The 25,744-nt window shown below is 30.1% G+C and overlaps 1 protein-coding gene across 9 annotated transcripts in view; it reads right to left on the bottom strand.

Annotated features, from left to right (window-relative positions):
- LOC117168355 (trithorax group protein osa) overlaps window positions 1-25,744 on the bottom strand; it is a 62,662-nt gene that overhangs the window by 14,398 nt on the left and 22,520 nt on the right. For 4 of the 9 annotated variants that reach the window (XM_033353935.1, XM_033353937.1, XM_033353938.1 and 1 more), the window contains exons 5-14: window positions 17,451-17,583; window positions 17,156-17,251; window positions 16,747-17,069; window positions 16,185-16,572; window positions 8,997-9,122; window positions 6,729-6,910; window positions 5,822-5,863; window positions 5,117-5,314; window positions 1,927-2,146; window positions 1,640-1,819 (exon numbers count right to left, since the gene is read on the bottom strand). In XM_033353935.1, coding sequence (XP_033209826.1) covers window positions 1,640-1,819; window positions 1,927-2,146; window positions 5,117-5,314; window positions 5,822-5,863; window positions 6,729-6,910; window positions 8,997-9,122; window positions 16,185-16,572; window positions 16,747-17,069; window positions 17,156-17,251; window positions 17,451-17,583 — 1,888 coding nt within the window. Of the gene's footprint in view, window positions 1-1,639; window positions 1,820-1,926; window positions 2,147-5,116; window positions 5,315-5,821; window positions 5,864-6,728; window positions 6,911-8,996; window positions 9,123-16,184; window positions 16,573-16,746; window positions 17,070-17,155; window positions 17,252-17,450; window positions 17,584-21,681; window positions 22,363-25,744 lie in introns of those variants that run through there. The other 5 variants (XM_033353936.1, XM_033353943.1, XM_033353944.1 and 2 more) reach the window with 4 other exon arrangements.

Below are 25,744 nucleotides of genomic sequence, written 5' to 3'. Positions count from 1 at the left end.
ATAATATTCAATTTAATAAAATAATGTTTGAAACAAGAAAAGAAATTTTCTACTATAAAAGACGATTTTTTAAACAAAATAGATGAATTTTTAAAGAATATTTGAATTTTAAAATAAGGACAATTTTTCAACCCAATATAGTTGAATTTCGAACTAAAAAAAAATCAATTTTCAACCAAAAATGTAATAGTTCAATTATAAATTTCAAAAATTAATTTTCAATCAAATTGATGGATTTTCAGCTAAAATGAAAAAATATTCGACTGAAATAGTTAAATTAAAAAAAAAATGAATTCTCAGCCAAGAAGAATAATTGCTACCAAAAAGGAACTTTCAACAAAATACATGAATTTTTAATAAAAATGGGCGTCAAATTTTAAGTCAAATTCATTGATTTTCAACCAGAGAAGATCAATTTTAAAACGAAACAAAAAACGGATTACAAAATAAGTTACATTTTTAAACAAAGTGGTGAATTTTCATCTAAAATTATATGAATTTTCAACTAAAATAATTAATCTTTGACTAGAATAATCGAATTTTCAATTAAAGAGACTATTTCCTACGAAAAAGAACGAATTAGCAACAAAATACATGCATTTTTAAGCACATACTAGAACTTTCGTTGTTAAAAGATAATTTTTAACAAAAAATAGAATAATGTGAAACTTTTATTTCAAAACTTAATTTCGATGAAAAAAAGAAGTTTTTCAACAAAATAATCAAATACAGTAACACAAAGATACTTTTAGAAATGAAGAATCAGTTTTATTCAATTTTAGATTTCAATTTTTTTTTAAATTAAGCTTAAAGGTTAAGTTAATTAATCAATATAAATTAAGTTATAAATTGAACTCATAAAATCCTAAAAACATTCAAATTGCAAATATATTGTTTTTGCTGTAGACTTTATTGTTAAAAAATTTCGTTTTAGAGCACTTCTCAGTCACAATAAGATTGTAAAATCAAACAAAATAGGCTAATAAATCGAATATTTTAAACCCATATACTGGAAAAAGTATCAACAAAATCTTCCTTTAGTAAAAAAAAGTAGGAAAACTTAAAACTATGTCACTTCCAAACCTGCACAAATTTAATAATATTAGGAATCCTCTAGAACTTAAGGAAATCATTTAGAATTTAAAATACTATTATTTTATAAATTATAAAATATTGTTCTCTTTAAAATTTCACGTAAACAAATAGGCTAGCAACATAAATCGAAACAGAAGGGAGCACAAAAAGACGATTTCAAATCTTTATTTGTAGGTTTATAAATAAAAAAGCGCTCCAATTATATAATAAAAGCGGTCAATCACTGAGTATCCGCTTTTGATAAATCATTTTTTTTTAATTTACAATTAGCAAAACTTTAATTAAATAGTGTCCGGATTTCGAATCCGCATCATTTTTTATTATCACTTTATATATTGTTTATTTATTTATAATTCGATTAACAACCTTAAGTTCTGAAAAAAAAAAGGATCTGTTTCTTCCAACGTCCATCCGTAAAATAAAACGATTTTTTTAGACATTTGACAAAATGATAAAAAGGAACAAAATAAAGGTAAGCTCGCAAAAGAGTTTGATCTGAATGAATGATCCGAAAAAGGATAAACTCGTTTCTAAATTGACTCACCTTGATGAGGCGAAGGCGCGCTGCTTTGGCTAGGAGGTCTCGGCGGTGGCGGAGTATTGTACTCGCCACCAGGTCCTCCTGGTGCGCCACTCGCGTAGCTGCCCTGGTAACTCCCATAACCATCCATTGACGCACTACTCGAGCCAGCAGCCGGAAACGAGTCCTGGGAATTGGACGATCCTAGGGAAAGCAAACAACATCAGTATTATGGACATTGTCACCCCGCTCGACTTGTTGCCAAAAATTCTTAATGATAACTTTCAGCCTCGAAGTCTGCGTTGACCTACCTGGAGAAGGTACGGAAGCTGTACCTTTGGATCCTTTTTTCTTGGAACCAGCCTCCACCTGATTTATTATTGGCTGGGGGTCAACGCCTCCTCGATCAAAGTGGCATTCAAAGGGGAGCAAATGCTTCGTGTAATGTTTTCGCAATGTATAAGCAGCACTGCTGCTCGCTCCAATCCCAAGAAGCCCGGCAATGTCCTTCCAAGTTTTGTTCTTTGTTACCTGCGAAAAGCGAACTTCGATTCTACAATCTGCCCTCAAATCTCGCCAGCTCTTACAAAAAAAGAGACAAACTGTGAAAAGATGTAGACTTTTTTCACACACAAAACACAGAGGAAAGCTTCTATTGAATCAAAATACAAAATGTGAGTGTTTTAAAGAAGAACTTTAATTCAAATTAATATTAAACTCAATTGATAAATGAATCAGGTGAACTAATCGAGTTAATATAAAAGTGAAATTAAAATTAATATGAATATGTACATAAAAGATGAAAAAACAAAACAAAAATTGAAATGGTAAGACATAACAAAAACATGCATTCAAAAATTGAGGAATAACTTTCATGTGAAATAAGTACATCTAATTTACCAGTATTACTACTTCTTTATCTTCTTTCAAAAATAGAATAATTCCATATAGCACCAGGGTTCCTAGAGGAATTTCTTTCCAAAATATGACGAGCGACTACTTAGAGAAACAATTATTATGCGACTTGACAAAAAAACACGGACATCACAAAAGAAAACACTCCGAGTGACATTAAAATACTAATCATGCACACTCGTGCACAAACAAAGAACACTGATCAGCGTGAAAACAAGAGGCAGCATCGTGAACTATTCTAGTGCAGTCTAGGACGTGAAATTTAAAACATTCACTCTAGCCAAACTTCCGCTATTACTCAAACAATTCAAAAATCTATAAATACAGCTGCAATTAGATTATTAAAAAAACTCATATACTCAAAAATATGCAAACATCTCTACAAATGAAGACAGAACCATTATTATAAAACAAGCTTTAAACAATTGGATTTAAGCGACAAAAACTGAAAGCGAAATAGAAAAATTAAATACTGGAAGATTCAAATTATCACAAACTCCTTCAAAATTAATCAGATTCAAACTGCAGGCCTCACAAGTCCATATGGGATAAAATATAGGGAACAAAGGGTACTTTTTTACGCTCAAAGGGTAACAAATTCAGGATAAATTCTTCAGGTTTTAAAGCGAATCAGGATAAATTGAAATTAATCGGAAAAATTTGTTAAAACCAAAAAACTGCAATTGAATTCCGTAAAAAAGAAAATCATACAAATTCAAGGTGAATTTTAAAAAGTGCAAAAGAATTGAAAACAATTTGGAAATATGAAAAAAATTCATTAAAAACAGTAACTTTGAAATAAGCTTACAACTATTCAAGGGAATTGCAAAGAATATGATGAAATAGCTAAGAATTTTCAGTTGAGGTTCAAATACCTCAGGATCATTAATTAAATAAAAACTTTTAAAAATTTAAAGAAAATCCATTGAATTAATATAATTTAGTAGAGTTCAATCGAATAAAAAAATGTCAACAAATTCCAAAGAATTTAAAAGAATTCAGGCTAAATTAATAGAAATTCAGTCTGAATTCCAAAAAATAATTTCAAATTTCTTAAAATCTTCAAAACCCGACTGATTTATAACCAAACAAGTGACTAATGACTGAAAATAAATTAAGAATTCAAATAAATTGGAAATAATTTTAAAAATCGAAAAAATTCCATTGATTTCAGTAACATTTGAGTGAATTTAATAGAAATGAGAAAAGTTCGCTCAAATTTAGGGGTAAATCACAAGCTGGATTAAAAAAAGCAATCAAGCGAATTGAAGACAATTCACACATAACCAAACTCATTGAATTGAGTAAGTTTGAAATGACTTTAGAAAAATTAAAAGGACATTTAAAGGAATTTTATGAAATGCCTACAAATTTACGGTGACTTAAAAAGAATTCAAGATGAATTGAACAAAAACTTTTTGAGAATCCGTTGAATTGAGTAACATTTAGTGAATTAAGAATTCAAAAGAATTTAAAAGAACTCAGGATCAATTAATAAGAATTCAGAGCGAATTCCGAATGACTCAAAAAATATTTGAAAATCTCTTCAAATCTTTTAAACCCTACGAAATTCAAAATATTCAACTAAATATAAAATGTCTGGGAATCATTTAGAATTTCCACAAATATTTCCAATCTTTTGATATTTTTTTGTATTCCCTTGAAATTTTTTAAGGCCCTTGAAAACGCCTCGGAATCTTTTACAAATTCCTTAAATATTTCAAAACCTTGAAAGCCACATTAAATTAGTGAAAGCACTAAAAAAAAATTGTAATCTTTTAAAATAGCCTAAAATATTTTAAACCCTTTAAAATCTTTTGAAATCCTTTTAAGTTTTGTTTAAAGCTCTTAAAAATGTCAAGGTTTTTGAAAAAAAAATTCAATTTTTTTCAAATATTTGAAAACCTACAAATATATATCACTTGTCTTGAATAAATTCTTTAAAATCCAATAAGTTATTATGAGTTCCCGTGATATCTTTATTAGATCTTTGAAATCCCTACAAATTAATGAAATTAATATTCAATTCCTTGGAATCTTTCACAATTTCCTATAATATTTTAAACTGAAAACTCTTTACAATACCTTAATTGTTTTAAACATACCCTAAAATCTGGAAAATCTCTTCAACTGGTTGAAATCTATTTAAAAATTTATCAGATTCTTCAAAAATACCCTGAAATATTGCAAAAGAATTCAAGACAAGTATGTCTTGAATTGAATAGAGATTAGGTAATTTATTGAAAGAAAAGTGACATAGAATAGCACAGGGACGAAATCTGGAAAATAGGGTATTTTCGGGACCTCAATTGAATATAGAGTACAATTTTGGATGATATAGGGACCAGTCTGCGAGGCCTGAAACTGAAGAGTTGCAAAGTTTAATCATTTTGAAGTGGAGAAGCTTTTTCAGCAATCCAGAATTTTTCAGTTGACGTTTGACGAAACTAGATTTGAATGAGATATATGAATGACAGAAAAAGCTCACGATGGACCTCTGAATGCGTGGTGTAGTAAGATGAAAAAACCAGTACATAGACAAATAAAACGATAAGACACCGAGGGCTAGATGGAACTACACTGCACCTTGCATACCTCCATGAAGCCCCCCCTCTCCTTCACGTAGAGATATAAACGAAACAAATCGAGGGGGTTCTTGGAGATGGTCGGACAGCTAGTGATCGGCGATCTCTTCTCTTCCATGAAAGTAACCAGCTTATCCAACCATGTTCTTCGCTCTATCGAGTCGTCCATTTCGTACAATTTTGCTAAACTATCAGGTTTCTGTAAAATACATAAATAGTTATTTAGTCCTTTCCCTGCTCCAATTCCTTTATCGCTGGACCTTCTTTGGAAATGAAAATTCAAAATTCTTGCCACGAATTTTCGTCTCCAGAGAATGCATCTCGCAAAGCAACTTTGAAGCGAGCTTCAATTTATTTCATGCAGGAGCTGGCGTGAAAGGAGTGAGTGAGTAAAGCAGAGAAAACATCTTACAAGAAAACATTTATGTGACTGTGAAAAATGCGGTTGAAAATCAAAGCTTTTGAATTGATTAAATAAAAAAAGACATGCACAGCTTAAGACCAAAACAAAATGTTGCATGCAAGTTCCCTAAACTCCTATCTTTTAATTTAAAAATTGACTTCATTTTCTCCCGCAATAGAAAAATTACTTAACGGAGTTAGTAAGTTTTTATTGAAAAAAAAAGAATGGGATTCGGGGATGAATCAAAGCTGCCAGCTAGCGATAATTTTAGCGAGAGGTTGTACATAAAAAAAAAACAATAACCTTAGATCTGTAAGGGTCTTGAGGCACATGACTGTTAAATACCTGTAAAATACGAAAAAATGAGACATCCAGGTGACACACAAAAATACTGATTCAAGTATCAGGCTTCGAAGTGATATATAAAACTAAAAGAAGTACTAGAAAAGTAACCTTTTTAAATCGACCAAAGATTATTTTTTAAATAAAAAAAGTAGTGCAAAAAATACTTTAAACTAAAAAAAATATCGTATTTAAAAGAAAAATTTCTTTCATACTTTTCTGTATGTAAATAAATGCGCTTGAGGCAGCCTATAAGGTAAAAATAATCATATTGAATATGCGTTTAAACCTTAATTTAAAAAATTTGTGTTAAATATGGGAACGATGACAATATAAAAATATTGCACAAGGTGTTAAATAATTATGGAAATGAAAATGGTAAAAACCACAATGTAACATAGCATTTGTATTCTTCTTGTAAATTTGCACACGTTTTACCCACTGCAATTTTCTCTAAAATCATTATTTGGTATCATTAATTTCGTTTGCATTGGCAAACGTTTACAACTTACGCGTTGCTCAAATTTGTTTTTAAAATTCTTATTTCCATAGTTTTTACATTTTCGTGTGTTCCCATTTATTTTTAAAATTATTTTAGAAATCCTGAGCACATAAAGAAATACTTTAAAGGCATACCTTTTTTTGAATTTTTAATTTAAAACAAAAAAATGAAAATTGTGAGTACATTCCTAGTCTAAAATAGTATCAAAAAAGTTAAAAATTGTGGTACTTCGAAGCCTGAAGTGTGTCCGCGAATGGTCTGTAGTTGAAACGCACACTAACTCATGTGAAAAAGTGTGACATGCGTGTATAAATTCAAACTCGAGAGTGATCTCGCTGTTTAAATTAAAATTTGACAGGTACATACAGGACTTGCAGGTGTGCGCGGCCAGCCTGGACTGTTCATGTCCGGATATTCTTCATGGATAGAATTGATGCTTGCGGCACCAGGAGATGGAACTGTGTTTTGCGGCGTGGTGGGATGACTGTGATATCCTCCCAGCATCTCTCTTTTGACCTTTGGTGTAAAAGCTGGGTCTTCTCCAGATGCTGATTGCATTGCAAAATAATTATAACAAAGTTGCATACAGTTCTTCAGCTTTATAATTTACATTATTTGATACATAACGTAATGCAAGGTGTCTACTCAAATCCTGGAAAAAATATTCCCTGGCAATTCCAGGTTTTTCCAAATATCTCCATGTAATATGTAATATTTCATTGTACTATTTTAACTTTTAATTTTTTGGCAAAATATTTATTATGTGCAATTAATTTTCTTATCAATTTTTGCAATATTCATTTTTACGAGACTCTGGGCTACAATTTAAAACAAATGGAGCGAAGTCTATTTAAACGGGATATATTTCAATTTGAAGTTTGCTCGGGTCTGCTCTACCCGTTCTAGGTGAAACTGAAAATTTCGGGGTTCTAGAACTTGAGGGTTACATTCATTTTAAACCTATTTAAATTCCTAACTTTTTAACTAAAATAATTTAATTTTCAACTAGATGAATGTTGACCTAAATATTTTCATTTTTAAGAACAAAAATTAATTATAAATCAAAAAGACGATTTTTCAACAAAATATATTATATCTCTACCGAACAGTTGAATTTTCAAATAAAAACAGGTCAATTTTCTAACAAATAGTTGAATTTTGAACTGAAAAATATCAGATTTCAACAAAAAATGGACAAGAAACATTTGGAAACAAAAAGATGAATTTTTGATACAAGATTTAAATTTTCAATCAAAAACATTAATTTTCAAACACCAAGATTAATTTTCAAACACTAAGATTAATTTTCTACCAAAAAACACAACCTTTTTTTCAACAAAATAGTTGAACTTCAAATGGAATAGTTGAAATTTGAACAATGGAATAGTTAAATATTAAACCATAAATTGAATAGATAAATTTTCAGTTAAAAAAGTTATGTTCAACCAAAAAGATGAATTTTGAACCAAAATGATGAATCTGCTACTGGTATTGTTGAAAATGAAACAAAAAAGACGAATTTTCAACTGAAAAAGATACTTTTTCAACCAAAGAGATACATTTTTAACTAAAATGATGGAATTTTCAAACGGAGTAGTTAAATTTTCAGTTTTAAAATAACATATTATAAAAAAAATTGTTACATTTTCAAATAAAGTGATGAAGTTTCAACTGGAATGATGAATCTACCACTGAAATAGTTTAATTTCAAATAAAAAGATGAAATTACAACTGAAATAATAAATCTTGATCTAGAATTATTGAATTTTTAGCCAAAAAAGTGAATTTTCAACCAATAACATTTAATTTCTATAAAGAAAAACACTCAATTTCAACTAAAATAGATCATGTTTCAACCAAAAATTGAATAGTCAACTTTGTAGTATAAAAAATGATATTCAATCAAAGAGATGAATTGTTAACAACCTTAAACAGTTAAATTCAACCAAAAAATACGACTTTTCAACATGAGTGGAACTCTCAATCAAGAAAGATTTTTTCGGTCAAGAGAGAGAAAAAATTGTAAGCAAACTGTTAAGTTTTCAAGCAAGAAGATGATTGCTCGAACAAGAAGACTAATTTTACACCATGAAAGAACGAATTTTTAACCAAATATATCAATTTTGAACCAGAAATTTGAATTTTCCACTGAAAACGATCAATTTACAAAAAACAAATAGTTAAATTTTCATTTAAAAAATTGATATAAAAAAAAAAAAGAATTTCAACAAAATTGTTTAATACTGTGATATAAACCTACATTTACAAATGTAGAATCATTGATATTCAGATACATACTGCAATTGAACAAAAAATGAAGTACACTTTCGAAAAATTCCGTAACTTAAAAAAATCCCTGATATTTCCATGTTTTCCAAGCAGAGTAGACGCCCTGTAATATAATACTGTGTTGTAAAGATGCTCAGCTTCAAAGAAGCCATTGGAATTTTAATTTCCGCACTTTCATTAATGAGGATTTAATCTACAAAACGTCAGGATGATAGTATTCATAACCTATTTGCTGACGGTAGAAGTTCTATTTGAAAATTATCATTTAAACTTAAGTACTAGGAATATAATTTGGACAGGTCCTTCAGAATAAACTAATGGATATTAAATAAACTAAATACTGACCAGCCGATGCATTCGATAACGTGGATTGTTGGGAACCTTCGTCCAGGGAAGTCCCATCGGGACCTGTCGTTATCACAGATGTTACAGTTCCGCTTGAAGTTGATGTAACATTAATAGATGTAGTACCTGTAAACAATTTAAATAGTAAGTTATTTTCAAAAAAATATCTAAAATATTTAACATTGAATCTCCTATACTGTTTTAATTATCCCAGAACTTTAACTTCGTCGTAAAATCGTGCAACCAAATCTCAAAATAGTAATATTTTTTATTATTTCCAATATTATTATTTTGTGATAAAAAAGGCTCGGAAGCGACGGGAAATTTACAAGATGATTCGTTCATGAATTGATTTAAATACCTTACAAATCCGGCATTTTTCGGTATCTTCCTAAGCAATATTAAATCGAGAAAATAAGGAAAATCCCTCCTTTTCAAAAATTTAAATTTTTTTATTTTAATGAGGAGGCAAGTGTTAAAAAATTGTAACTTTCTAGTTGTTCTTAAAACGCAATTTCCGTCGTTTCTTCGAGCAATAAAGTTACTTCTTCTTATGTAAAATAAAACTTTTAATACATACTTCTGAACACGTATGACTCGATTAGATTAAATTTTATAGTGTAAAAATAGAGTTTTCTCCATTTTTTATTGAACATAAATATTACACTTTTGCACGATGACAATAAAAAATTTCATAGTCAAAATAAAACACCTACTTCCATCAATCTATGTAACAAGTTCTAAAACTCTGTCTAATTATTATATTTATAGATCAAAGATAAAAATAAATAAACCGCAACCAAATTTATACAACTTGAAACTAAATTAACCAAATATTCTATCCGCGAATGAAGTTAACGTTTATTCCGAAACTTTCTTGTTCGGAAACATAACCCAGTAGATATTTTGTCAAAAAATGAATGTTCGATAAAAAAAATGTCAATAAAATAAAAATTAAAAAATGAAGTAAATTAACCATCTGTGCACATTACAGTTATTAACCATTACAAATCCATATTTTTGTTTGTTTTTGAAACGCTTTCTTCCTTCTTATGAAAAAATGATGTCCTATTTTCTTATTTATCTAAAAAAAATGTTAAAGTTTTTACATTCTCGTTTTAGGCCAAAAACTGTTTTCACTGTTTTTTTATTTTTCTAAAATTCAAACTTGAAGATAAAGAATTCTTTCATTTCTTGAAATAGTTTAATTTTATCGAATAATAAGCCTGAAATTCTATGAAAAAAATTCACTCCGTCCTTTTACAGACCTCGATTATAAAAATGGGTACTTTGAATACAATGACTGTAATTTTCGAATCACCTTGCACTTTAACGTTCGTTAGAGGGCTATCTAGCCGCAGTAACTTGTTAAAAAAAATAAAGTTTAAAACAATGATTTTATTCACTAATGAACAAAAATGATCATCTGCAGATACTTTTATATTGATAGAAATGCATTAATTAATATTCTCGTAAGAAAAAATATTTAATTATCTAATTAACAATTACATTTTAATTAGTATTTTGGTAGTGAATCACTTTTTCAAATCAGCCTTTTCATGTTCCAATTTAGCTCCCCCATATTTAAAAACTGACTTTTTGTTGTTTTGTCTCTCAGGCTTAATACAGATTTCCTGTTTACAAATTCCACGACTTTGCCAGGTTTCAAGGTTTACTTTTTAAAAAATCACGTAAACTTAATTTAATTTCAATAAAGTCTATTACTGCCAGACTAATTTACAAAATAATTTCTTGTACAATTATTAATCAATCCAAATGTTAAGGGCTTTTAAATAATATTATTGTATTTTAAGCAATTCCTATTAATTTTATTATAAAACATTTCAACATTAAAGCCGTTTGTCGAAAAGAGGCTAAGCCAGTGAAATTTCGATTTCGAGAAAAAACAAAAACCACGATGCATATTATGTTTGTAATTTAGGGGAATTAAAAACAGTTTCCTGGTTGTTTTTATATCTGAATAATTTTCCTGTCAAATCTTTTAAATCAGGATTCTCAACATTTTTTGCTTGTTATACGACACTTTTTGTTTGCTTTTACGACAGTTCGATCCCCTTTTGACTATAAAATAACAGTCATAATTTTACTTTTTTTTCTTTATTGAAGAGTTTTTTTCTGGATTAACGATACTTTCATCATTCAGTTTTATTTAGGAAGTTTTTAATATGCGCTAAATTTTAACCTTTAGTATTGGCAGATATTTTATCATTTATTTAGATCCCTTTTCGACAGAAAATTTATTCTTTTTAGTTGAAAATCACGCTATTAAATATCTAGTTAAACATTCAATTATTTCGTTGAACATTCATCTTTTTCGTTTAAAATTCATCTGTTACTGTATGAACATCCCCTTTTTCGGTTAAAAATTCAACTGTCTGGTTAAAAATTATTCTGTTTCTATGAAAAAAAAAAAATTCTTTGAAAATTTAACTATTTCGTATAAAATTCGTAGTTTCAGCTCGAAAATTCAACAACTTGCTAGAAAACTAATGTATTTAGTTGGAAATTCGTTTCGTTCATTAAATCCGACTGTTTATTTTTTTTTTTCTTAGAATCATTTTTGGATGAAATATATACTATAACATTTTTTGTTGAAAATTCATTTTTTTATGTTATTTTTTCGATCACGGAGACTGTGGGTCTGTGAGACCCTGTGCACTTTTCCGCGGTCTACCATTTTAAAACTACTCATCCGATCACCTTGTTAAAGTTCTGCATTAACAGATATTCCTGGCAACAAAATATTGAAGAATCTGAGAGACCCAGAGTGTGCTCCGACGGTTAAGATTAATCATTTTAGTTAAAAGTTTTGTTTTTTTGGTTGTTAAAAAGTAAAATTTCTAACCGAAAATTTAACTATTTTGTTGCAAAATCAACTGCACGGTTGTAAAATAACTTTTTCCGTAAATTCATATTTTCAGGTTGAATATTCAACTATTTTGTACAAAAATCGTCTTTTTGCCTTCAAAAAATCCAATAATTTGATATGAAATTCAGCTATTTGGTACAAAATTATACTGTTACGCAGAAAATTCGTTTTTTTTTCTTTTTAATTTATCTACTCCATTTTTGTTTGAAAATTGATTAATTAATCTTTCTGGTTTAAAATGTAACTAGTCTTAAGAAGTGACAATGTTGCGGTGAGTCCGAGGCCTGCAGTTGCTTAAAAGAAAATCTGATCTACGTATTTCGTCTTTAAAATACAAGTAGTGCACTTTGCGAAATATGGACGAATATTATGCAATATTTGAAAAACAACAACAAAAATTATATTTTTTTTTTGGTCGGGATACATAAATTTAGTCTCGAAACACGTGACATCACAGTCAGGTACCACCGGACAGATTTTGTCATATAAGATTTCATTTGTTTATGTCGAAAACTAATAAATAACCTTTTTTGTAAATACAGTAACTAGAGTTTAATATTGCTATTTACATGGAGACCTGCTAGATTATTAATAAAAAGGTTTCAGTTGCCGGTACCACCCGACTCTCCTCTACTAAAATAATTGTTCAGATTTTGAAATAGGTGCGACTAAGACACTTCCCCTTTTTTCAAAATTCCATGACTTTTCCAGGTTTTTCAAGGTTTTGTAGCAACCCTGTATATCCTGACGAATCAATTGAACACCCTTCCAGGGCGTCTACTTACAACCTGGAAAAAATGCCCTGACAATTCCTGGAGTTTTCCAAGTGACATTTTTCATAGTAAGGAGCCGTTCAAGTATTTTGCTTTTTTTTTAACAATCCACTCGTAGCATGTATAGAAGTCCGCGACTTTATTATAAATAATGTTTTTTCAGTCTTTTTAAATATTTAAACGTGTAAGAATAGTAATATTAAAAATTAAAAATGTAAAATTAAATGACTGTCACTTCATTTCAAAAAAATAACTTTAATTTAAATAATATGTTTAATTGAGAAAGGTTTGAAATAAAAAATACTAATAAAGTAATCATTCATTTCTTGAATTTGTCCTAGAAGTCCACGAATTTGAATAATTAAAAGAAATTGTTATTTTATCTTTCAATACTTCAAATTCAATTAAATTTTCAGTTAAATAAGTTATATCTAACAAGATAAAAAAGAATTTTCAACAAAATAGGTAATTTTTCAATTAATATGATGAATCTTCAACAGAAATAGTTTAATTTTTTTTAAAATACACTAATCTTCAACTAAAGAACATGAATTTTCAATCAAAAATTAAATAGTTATATTGTCAGTTATAAAACTTAATATTCAACCCAAAAAACGATTTTTTCACCAAACAAGTTTTAACTGGAATAATCACATTTTCAGTAAAAAAAAAGCTGGATTTTTAACCCACAAAAAAATTAATTTTCAAAGAATAGATTAATTTTCAACCAAAAAAAAAGAATTTTCAATTAAAATTATAAATTTTAGCCCAAAAAAATGAACTATCTGCGAAAAATATAATAACTGCTATTAAAAAAAAAAAGTAAATAGAGATTTTTTTAAACCAAACTGTTAAATATTTAAGCAAAAGAAAATGAATTTCAAACCGAGAAGATTAATTTTCTACCAAAATGGACGAATTCTCTACCCATAATTGAATAGTTAAATTTTCTGTTAAAAATTTTACTTATCAGCCAAGATAAAGAAGAATTTTCAGAAAACGGTTCAATTTTTAACCAGAGTCATGAATTTTCAACTAGCATGATAAATTTCCAACAGAAATGGTTACATTTTTAGCAAAATACATGCATTTTCATCTGAAGATGATAAATACGCAACCAAAAATAGAATACTTACATTTCCAGTTTGAAAAATTAATTCTAAACAAAAAAAACACGAATATTTAACAAAATAGTTAAATTTTTAAGAAAAATAATAAAATTTTAATTAAAATGGTAAAGCTGCCAATCAAAAGAATTGATTTTTTACAAAGTAGTAAAAAAGAATTTTCAGTCGAGAGAGAAGAAATTTCAATCAAATTGTTGAATTTTTAACGAACTCAACGAACTTCCAAGCGCAAATATTTGATTTCTAATTTTAAAACATAAATTATCGACCAAAAAATATAATAATTAAATTTTTCAGTTAAAAAATTAATTTCCATACAAAAAGATGTGAGTTTACATCAGAATAGTTCAGCTTTCAATTACAGAGATTTATTTTCAACTAAATTTATGAATCTTCAACCAAAAAAGGTGGGCTTTTAACAAAATAGTTGAATCCTCAACTAGAGCAGATTAAATTTCTACTAAATCAGAAAAATTTTTTAATTAAATACGAACTTTCAACAAAAAAGGTTCATTTTCTACCAAGAAAGATATTTTAAAACAAATAGTTGAATTGCCAACCAACTAATATTTTTAAATCAAAAAGACGAATTTACTTCTAAACAATTCAATTTTCGATAAGAAATTATCAAATTTCAATAAAAAAAATTAATTTTCTACCAAACATTTACAATTCAACAGAATAGTTAAATCCAGTATTGCAAGAACTATATTCTAAACATTTTTCCATTTAAAGTGATGAACAATAAACGACAAATGAAGGCATTCAAAGTGGAACCCTTGAATTGCAAACTTTTTAAATTGAAGTTTAAGTTTTTCAATACAAAAATTGTGTGTTTAAATGCTCAAAAAGTTACACGTACCAAATGGAAGGTACTAACACTTTTCAATTCAACAATATTGAATGAAATTCAAATAAACTGCAAAATGTAGAACTTTGATAAATTATAGAGCTCAAAGATGCAGGTCAAGTAGCAAAAATATAAATCCGCCTTAACATTTTTAATATCTAAATTAAAGAATCAAGCAATCATTTTTAAAAAATGTTTAAATTATATTATTTTAAGTAATTTTAAGCTAGAAAAATTAAAAATTGGAAAATAATTTTATTTAACTTAACAGTTTTTAAATTAGAAGTTAAATTATTTTAATTAAAAATAGTTTAGGCATCCTTCAAAAGCTTTAAAGTGTTATTTCAAAATCTTGAGATATCTAGAAGTGCTTTTAAATTTTTCCAAATTCACGATAATTTTTGAATTTTTTTTTCGGGACTTTTAAATATATTTTAAAATGAAATGAATTTTTTCTATATCTTTTAGAATATCCTGCAAATTAAAAAAAATCCTTAAAATTTGAATTTATAAATAACAATAGAACACTTATTATTTGTAAAAAACATTAGAGTAATTTTTTTAAAACACTTTATTTTAATTACTTGAAATCATTTTATTCTTTGATTAATTTTGAATCTTTTCAAAACTTCTAAATATCTCCTAAAATTGCGCAAATTTTGTCTACAAATGTTAAGTGTTCAATTATTATTTATAAATCAAAATTTAACAATTTCACTTACAAATTAAACACTTTTCAAATAGAACAATTAAAATTGTAACGCTAAAAGTTTAAAAGCTCTTCGAAATTCTAGAGATTCAAAGCTTTCTATGTAAAACGATACAGTTTTAAATTGTTTTCTTTTAAATATTTAGTTTCAATTTACTCGTCTCAAATGAACAGTGAAATTTTTTAATTTAATAAAAACCTTTCATTACGACTAGATTATTATGGAGTTGTTTTAAGTTGAAAAAACTAAAACGAACGTTCACATTTTTTAATGGCTAAAAAATTATTAGAAATAATATATTAATAAATTTATTTATTAAATTTCATATCAAAAATAATATAAAGGAAGACCTGAAACTCTGAATTAAATATATTTTATTGATAAATCATGAGAAAATTTTATTTAAAAATAAAATTATCGGAATAAATGATGTATCAATTTAAATTCTTATCAAGACATTCGGATTGAAATAGTTACAGATCCATTTTTTAAATAATTTATTTATTTATGTTTACTGCGCTTTATTTATTTTAACAAACTGTTAAAATCGAACTTAGGCAGATTTTTCTTCAGAAAATTCGTTTTTTAAGTGAAAGATTTTTGAAATTAAGAATTCGCAACTGAATTATGTCATTTCACGGTTTCCCGGGCCAGCGGCCACCATGAATATTGTCCTTTAATTTTATATCACGAATTAAACAAATTGAAGCATATTCTCGAAAAAACTCCCTGAAAATTATTCCAGGTTTTCCAAATTTTTCCAGGTGAGTAGATAAGATACACCCCGTCCCTTCTTCACACGTATTGAAACAAATAATTAGATTGGAAAAAAAATTACCTGAGGCAGTGGTGGTAATCCCACTGTCATTCGACGTGTCCGTAGTGAGATCGGCAGAACTATGGCTGGTGGGTGCGGGTGTGGGATGCGAATTCGGAGTAGTACTCGGCGGCGGCATGGGACTTCCCTCATGATTAAGCGGAGGCGTGGCTGCAGGGGGATGTGGATGCGGCACTGCTGCATTTGGCGGTGGCTGATTGCTGCTTACGTGATTAGGAGAAGGTGGCGGTGGTCCCATAGAACTTGTCGGTGGGCCCATATTGCCTATGCCGCCGATTCCTGGAGCACCTGGTGGCACCATGCTTCCAGGTCCACTTGCACCGTAGCCTTGAGGCGGTCCGGGACTCGGGGGCATACCGGGCGATACACTATTGAAGCCCATTTTATGCTGCAACAATACCAATAGTCAAAACACTGCCAAACATCACAATTCCCAGTCCAATTCTAACCCTAAATTCATTGCTATTTGAGAGATATCCAAGATATTCTCATTTAGTAAATAGTAGTTAATGATTGAAGTTGCGAGAGTAGACAGTAACAACAAAAATATTGGAAAATTTACCGTATAAGGGGGGTATTGCACCATGTTGTTGGATCTAGCAGGTTGGTATTGATTGTTCGGCGGCGGTTGCGAGTTTGTAGGTGGCGGGTAACCCTGTGGAAACTGCATGTGTGGCCGAGGAGGCGGATAAGCACCCTGACCAGGATAACCACCAGGTTGATTCGCAGCAGCTCCACCCGCTGCGTATCCCATTCCACTGCCCATTGGGCTAATACCACCAAGCCCGGTTGGTCCGGGTCCTGGCTGAACCACACCGGGGCCGCTACTATTCATTTTGTAACTGTGCATGTGCGGTGAGGGACCCAAGGGTTGTTGATATCCTCCTAATGCAGAATAATCCAAGTTAATGATCAGTCACAGATGATTAAATGAAATAGCGATAGTGAAAGGTTTATTTCGAGTTTAATACCTTGAGTAGCCATTGGGGAGTGACTCATTCGTGCTGGTCCACTTCCATCTGACTGACTGCTTGACGGCCGTGGCGGCATCTGAACGTTTTGCTGACCTGCAGATGGACATCAAACAAGCAAATATTAGACATCAGTTACAATAAAGCGATTACAGTTGTTTTCTCTTTATTTATTTTAATCTTCAAATGTTCAACTATTTCCTTTCTTCAGAAATTTCAAGGAATTTTCATACATATCTGAGAAAATTATTTGGAAATGGTCATCTTGTAAATGGATAAATGAAATGATACTGACCAACAGCAGGGGACATCGAGCGAGAACCTGTGGACCCTGTAGGCGAAGGGGTAGGCCTCATCCCCTGAGAGTTTGGAGTTCCTGGACCAGCAGGTCCATTCGAACTATCGTTACTATTTTGGCCAGATAATTCCTGAAATTAAAACAAAAACACTATAGCACTTACAATAATATTACTTTTTGCGTCAGAGGTTTATTTTTTATTTTATTCTAAAACAAAGTCAAGTTGAAGAGGATAAACAGAGAAAAAATAGGGAAAAAACGCATACGAAATTTTTGTAATCAAACTTGAATCCAAATTTATATTTTCATCACGTTTAATCATGAATCATTTCAATATCAGCACGTGTGATATGATTATCTGACTTTTGAAAAATAACCAATTATGTAATTATTATCTAGGTGTGTCATACAATTGCAAATAGCTTATTTTACTTTTTTTGTGCTATCAATAAAACTCATATGACCTACATTAACTCGTCAACACACATCTTCTAAAGAAAATCGAAACATTCCAACAGACATTTTATTTCACAAAATTGAGGTTTTTTTTTAAAATATATTAATTAATGGTGGAAATGTATTATTTTTTTATACAAAAATCAAATTTCTTTTAGCGTTACGAAGCTTATAAAAACCTGATCTTTTTATAATAATTTGAATAACTATAATAAGGGTTTATAAAAATTGAAACTGATTGGAATACTCTTTTTGGAACATAAATGAATAAAACGTAGAGCAGGATATGCAGCAAGTGCAAAATTTGCCTCCTATTACAAAATGCATTAACTGCAGAATTTTTGTCGGTGAATGTAGAAGTTATTTGATAGTCACAGCATTTTAACTCACCCAAGTTGGTGGCTGAAAATTATTCTCTGAGGTATACAAAATTCTCCTTACATACACAAGTTTATATTAATTAATGCCCCCATCCCCTAATAAAAATATAAAAAAGTTTTTAAACTTGAGACTTCTATAAAGCGTTTTTAGAATAATTAAAAGAACCGAATAGTCTCATTTTTCATTTTTTTGTTATTGCAAGAAAAATGCTTTAACCGTTAGATATTCCATTTTTAGTGAATATCTAAAATATTTATAAAACTGTAAAGCGCAAAAGATATTTCTTTGCAGTTTAAATAACTTTTTTATTAAGCTGAGATTCACAAATAAGTATTTCATTCAGTCCCAACATTTTCATATGCGAATTCACTCATATCATTTTGCATAAGATGTGAGCCATTTCAAACGGAATTTTGAATCTTGCAATAAATACAGTTTGGGGAAAAAGTTCCTAAATTGTGCTTGTAACTACTTAACTCCTTCATGCACAATCGATTAAAGTTCTATCACCCCTATTGCAAAGTTATCAAAAAGCATGATATAAGCGATAGATTATAATATAGGGGTTACGATAATACTCCTAAAAAAATAATTTTTTTTTTGATAAAGCTCAAAAACAAGCGGTTTCAAACTCGGAATGTAACAACAACAAACAGCAAAAAACAGTGTCATATTTTTTTAATAATACTCGTAATATGTATAGAATCTGCGAGTTTACGATAAATAACAGTTTTTTTCATTTATGAAAGGAACTTTAATGAAGAATAATTAATTTTTTAACGGTAAAGTTTCTAGAGACTTAATTGACATGTTTAATTTAGAAAGTTTTAAATAATTATATTAGAAGATATTATTAAATGCATATATAATCACCATCGATTAATGAAATAAATAGATAATACTAAAAACACAATTAATCATTTCTTGAAATTATTTCTGGAGTCCACGAACTTAGCAATCATAAAAAACAAATTTTTATTATATTTTCATGTACTTAAAATTCAGAATATATTTAGCAAATTTTAAATGAAAGATATTTTACAGGTGATTATGAAACTTGAACAACAGGGGAAATATAAAGAGATTTCTCACAAAAATAGAGAAATATATTCTTTTAAGTAAATTTGACGTGCGCACGACGCTCAAAGTTTCTAACATTTTAAGGCAAAATATTGCATTTTCAATAAATTACTTTAAATTTCAACCATAACAATGTATCTTTAATAAAATTACGAATCTTCTACCGGAATAGTTCAAGATTAATTTTCTAGCATAAAAAGACAAATTGAAAAAATACATGAATTTCCGAGTAAATAAGATGAATTACCAGTTAAAAAACTTAATTTTAAAACAAATATGTGGATTTTTTAAACTAAAATGATGGAATATTCAACTGGATTCGTGAAATTTTAATTAAATGAATGAATTTTTAACTTAAAAAAACATAAATTTTCAACAAAATGATGAATGTTTAACCTGAATACTTAAATTCTCAATAAAAAAGATGATTTTTTTTAAATGTTTGAACTTTTAACCAAGTAGTTTAATATTCCAATAAGAAAATTAATTTTGAAGAAAGAATAAGTTTTAAATAAGGGATGAATTCTCAACAAGAAATGTAATAAGTGATATATCAAACAAAATCGAATTCGATTTCAAATAATAAAAGTTTGAACTAACCGAAAAGATGAATTTTTAAACAAAAATAATTATTTTTAAACAAAAAAAAATCAACTTTCCACCAGAAGAAAGTTGTGTTTTCAACTAAAAATGATACATTTTCAACTGAAAAAGATAAATTTTGAACCACAAATAGAAATAGATAGATTTTCAGTTAAAAACATTTGTTTCCAATCAAAGAAAAAAACTGATTTTTAGTCAAAATAGTTAAATCCAGTAATATAAAGCTACTTGTACGAATGAAAATATATTTTTATTTCGATTTTTTAGTACAATTTAAAAAAAATGTAAGCACGTTCTCGAAAAAAACTCCCCTGACATTTTGCAGGTATATAAAAATGTCTTGACAATTCTAGGGTTTCTAGGTGAGTAGACACCCTGCATATAAATAAAAATAGACATTTCCTTATCAGTTTTTCAAGTAACCGCATGTTTTTTACGCCAATTATTAAGGGCGAGTACGAGACTGTAACGTGAACAACTCTTTTAAACGAAATTACTCCTAAACTAATAAGTCGAATGGATTTTCTATACCAGGCACACTTTCGTCTTTGTTGGCTTTATGTCTTTCTAGCATGGTAAACTCATTCGAGTTATTAGTTTATGAGTAAAATGTAAAAAACGTGGTAATTTTACCGGAGAACTGTAAAGTTACAGTTTTCATGCAATAAAGCATGTAATTTACAACAACTTTTTTTACAGTTTAAGTTTCCTTTAAAGAATTGACTTTTTCGACAATTTATCAATACACCACAATACCTACCTTTTCCTGAAATTATATCAGATTTTTAACCAAAACTTTAACAAATAAGGTTTTTTACCTCAATTGAAAAATATCATTCTTACTAATTTTGAAATGCATTTGATAACAAGTTTATATTTGGCCTTTTGTGTTAAAAAATGGGTATTTTTCACAAATAAATTCAACTATACCAAAAGAACAATACAGGATGAATCTCCAATAAATATACCGATTTAAAATAATAGATACCAGGTATAAAAAAACGAAGCAAAACTCGTTTTCTAAAATAATGTAGGATGAAAAGTTTACGAGCTGAGATTGATCATTTCGGTTTAAAGGACGCTCCTGGTTGGTTGCTCCAACGGAAAGTAAATTTCAAAACGCGTCTGACAACATATTCGTGCTCATACTGTTTCTCTAATATTTTTTTTCTTCTAGGCATCTACTTTTAACATTTGTAATTTATTAGAAAATCACCATGAAAATTGGAATTGTGGTAAACCACACGAATAGATGAAATTTTAACCACACAGCAGAAAAAACGTCAATGACTAATTACCGTTTTTTTTAAAGACTACTTCAGGTTAAATAATTAAACAAAACACACTATTGCTGATAGAGCCATAACCATAGAAAACTTTGCAAAAATCGGAATAAACACAAACATGAAAGATTTTCCGTGAAACATGATTTTTCTCGACTCGTTAACTTATCTTAACCTATGAATGCTCATTAGTGAAGTAGGTAAAGTAGAAAATATTGAATTTTTCTAATTAAAAAGCTTGTAGTAAAATATTAAATGAATAACTTGGGCCAGCTGGAGTCAAAGAATGATAAAAAGGTTTTTTGTGAAACTACAGAGAGAATTATATAAAAACTGAAAGCTTTTGAATGGGGATTGGAGGTGAAAACGTGACGAGTGAAATACAGCAATATTGACGTAAAGGAGCGAACACGGTAGATACGTACTAGGACTCAACTGATATGGTCCGATGGTTGAGAGGAATATCCTATCCTAGGTAGAATATGATCCCACAAGTTTATTCGATGCATCCCGACCACGAGAATAATACACAACACGCGTCATACACAATTTTACACGCGCTTGATGCTTATGGTTCGGTGTGTGCGTGCATGTGGCTCAACACACTTCATACGGGACGTCGCGGTTATATACACACTGGAAAAAAAACCACTACAGTACACTAGCAGTACACTACGCCCATCGGCCACGATCACGCACTTCCGAAAACATTTTTCCGGCGACCCATCGAATCGAGCGTGGACAATTTTCTGCCCATTGGGGACTCAAGGACGTCCCTATTCGATGGGAAAAATGAGCCGATTCGATGCTCTTTCGGCATTTTTCATCGTCGTTTCGACGCTCGTCGGCTCGAATCCGACTTGTGCGCGAGCAGAGTCACTTTTCGTTCACTTGGCTGTTACACTAAGATCCTGGCATGTTGCACAAACGAGGCCACGAGAGACACGTCGAGAGATCAGCGAGAGTGGCGCGACTATTTTCTAGATGAGGATTTTTTTCGAATCGTGAACACGGGATTTGATGGAAATCAAACTGAGCTCAATTGAGCTTGAGAATCGACGTCTCTTTTCGTCGGGTTTCGGGATTTCGCGTCTAGCAGCTCAGCCTGCTCAGCGTTCTTTCGTGGCGCGGCAAGCGTTCGGATACTTTCGGCCATTTCCGTCCATCCTCGGCTCCGTAGCCGTGTTTCGAAGCACACTGAAGCACACATCGAGAATTCCGACCGCGTACATTCAAAAGTCACCGTTGACTCGTCGTGCCCTTCGCCTCCCGGGTCGATCGCGTATTTTCGAAATTCCTCGCAGTATTGCTCAATTTTCACGCTTTTCATATTCTCATTACACAAACATTACGCTAATCACTTCTTGACATTTCTTCAATTTCGAAGCAGAAACATTTATTGCCAGGGATCATAGCGGTTCAGTAGTTCGATTTTAGGTAAAAAGGGGGATTTAATGTAGTATTAAAAGCTTTTTATACCGTAAATATTACATAAAAATTCCTTCTAACAGTAGCCCCTTCTCTTTAGCTAATTTTTTCATCATTTTTGCATTACAATCTTTTCAGCTAGCTTTGGTTGAACTCTTCAGCACTTTCTACTAATAAAATACATCAGCGAAAAAAAATGAAGATCAAAGATTGAAAAATAGATAAACATAATTGAAAAATGCCATGCTTGAATGTTTTCAGTGAATTTTTATCAGTAAATAGATTTTTATTCATTAAGCTCGGTTTGGTTTTGAAATTCACCAATTTGGTGGACATATTTTTTTTCTTCCTTGACTATAAAATCAACTATTTTGTTGACAATTCGTGCTTTTTTTGTATTAATTTAATTGCTATTAAATTAAAATTTAAATCTTTTTACTTGAAATGTCATACTATTACATTTTTCGTTGAGAATTAATCTTTTTTTTTAATAAAAAATGTATTACTTGATTGAAAATTCATGTTTGGGTTGAATATTAACCTTTTTGTTGAAAATTCGTCTTTTTTGTACGAATTAAAATATTCTTAATGTAAAATTTAAATATTTTTTGATTGGAAATTCAAGTTTTTGCTAAATTTACTACTTTGTTAAAAATTAATTTGCCACGATAAAAAAATCATTTTAGTGAACATTTCATGTCTCCGGAGATGAATTCACATATTTTTATTTAAAATTAAAATCATTTCCGGTTGAAACATCAACCATTAGATTTTTCGTCGAGAATTCACCTTTCTTGGTTGAAAATACAACAATTACTATTTCTTTTTTAAACTATTTTTAATTAATTAAATATTTGAAATCGTTAAAAAGGATGTATTTGAAAGCTTCTTGTTTTTTAATGTAAAGATTCTCGATTTGAGTTGTTTTAAACGATTTAAAATTAGGGGGGAAATGGGATTAGGTAAAAAATTGGGGGACAGACTGTGACCCTGGACTACACAATTTCATTTTAATTAATTAATCAATATTAATTTTAAAAAGCTGAAAGAATTTTCTAATTGCTCCTTCCTGTGTTTTCGTATATTCTTATTTACATCTTAAAAAGTGCAATGCCGGAATCGGGAAACATTTTTAAGTGATTTAAGTTAATTATATAATTTCTCATGGAAAAAATAACAGAACATATAATGTTGAATGTATATAAAGTATAATGTGAATTATCCTCATATATAAAAAAATATTTTCGCTTTATTAGTTAAAATCCACTAATTCTTTCATAAAATTCAGAACGTTTCAAATGAAACAATCAAATCCCGCCAAAAAAACTGTTTCGTTATCACTACAAGATCTTCATCTCTTTGGAAGTGATTCAAACTCCCAGAAGAACTCTTATGTCGAAATAATGTACTCGATCCATATGGAGCTAAAGTTGCCCAAGGAAATTCATAAAATAAAGAAACGGCAACTCAGAGAAATCACAATAAAAATGCTCCATTTGAACCAACTCTTAACAAAACAGAGAAATCACTCCTGAGAAGTAAATTATGGGATTGCATGAGTAGCAAAATTTATCTGCAGCACACACTGGTGGCGCCTTCGCGGCTGATCACGTGACTGTTTTACACGAGTCGTAAAACGTCTCGAAAAGTGTCACGTTGTCACGTGGATAGCAGAGAAACCCCGCAGCAGAAAATATCATGTTTAGAAGGCAAAGGAAACGCGGAAAAGCTCTGGATCAACGCAATTTTCTGACCCGATTATAATTCCAATTCCTTTAACATGGAAAACCTTACTTTCATGTTAATAACAATTTATAAAAACAGCGGAAATAACTAGATTCTAGAAGCCCCCTAGGTACCTATTGATTTGTATCGGGTTTTCAGAAGATACTTTTTTATTCTTTTGAAGCCGGCCAGATGTCTCATTTTAGAGATTCTTATCAACCCGGTCAACCACCAGTTTCCGTTATCAATGATTTGTCCGATTCCATAAAAAGGAAACGAGTCTCCTAATTACATTCACTCCCAACAATCATTCCATTTGATTTCCAGTATTGATTTGAAGCACTCTTGATTCTACCTTTCAGAGTACAGTTCTCTTCGGACTGCAATTTTATGAATAAGTAACATGAGTAAAGTTCAATTTTCAGTCATGACTCGCATGCTATTGAAACCTCTGAAATTCTAAATGCCTTCAAACTACCAACAATCGTGCAGATAATCGTGACAGAAATCATAGGAAAGAGTTGCCTCTATTCTTCTATTTTCTATTGTGTTTTGCGAAGCTCAATTGTGACTAAACGCAAGTTACTACTCGAATGGAACGTTGCATTGAACAACGAACGAACGGTGCCATGAACAGCGAGTGTAATATGCACTATACGCGACTTGACAGCATAGCAGCATGGCAGCATATAGCTATAGGTATACACATCCATTAGCCATAGCCACAGCAAAATGTGCCAATTGCCAAACCGAATATAGCCGAAGCCCGAAGGAGCGAACGAAAGGTCATGTAGTGGGGGAAACACCAGAACTCTCTCCCCACCATAATTGAATAGAACCGCGCGCACCAGTTTCATAAGGCGCACAAAATACAGAGCCGGCTGCAGGCACATTTGTGCCCCAGCCCCCAGGTGTTCCCAGCGATCGCAGCACAAAAAGAGCTAAACAAAAGTAGAAAGATCTATCTTTTTATTAGCTATTAGATGATATTTAAATCATTTTAAATGATTTTTTCATGATTTCTGCCGTTATCAGGGCATGTCCCAATTTCTTATTGCTGTCCCCTTTTCCTGACTTTTTGTGCTACGGCCTGATTTTTCATATCCCAAAACGAAAATTCACGATTTTTATTGCGCGGAATTACATTTTGATCACAAGTTGTTACAATAATATTTAAAAAGAAAGAAAAACATCGAATTGTCTGCAAGAATTGCAAGTTCTGAAAAGTATTCAAAATCATTTATATATTGCAAACATTGATAATGATTTCAATCATTAAATTATTCAAGTTATTGTCAACTATTTGAATAAAAATGTTGACCATGGACAAAATAT

The sequence above is a fragment of the Belonocnema kinseyi genome, chromosome 2 (genome assembly GCF_010883055.1).
Source record: "Belonocnema kinseyi isolate 2016_QV_RU_SX_M_011 chromosome 2, B_treatae_v1, whole genome shotgun sequence".
NCBI classification, from domain to species: domain Eukaryota; kingdom Metazoa; phylum Arthropoda; class Insecta; order Hymenoptera; family Cynipidae; genus Belonocnema; species Belonocnema kinseyi.
This window is presented reverse-complemented; position numbering and strand designations above follow the sequence as displayed.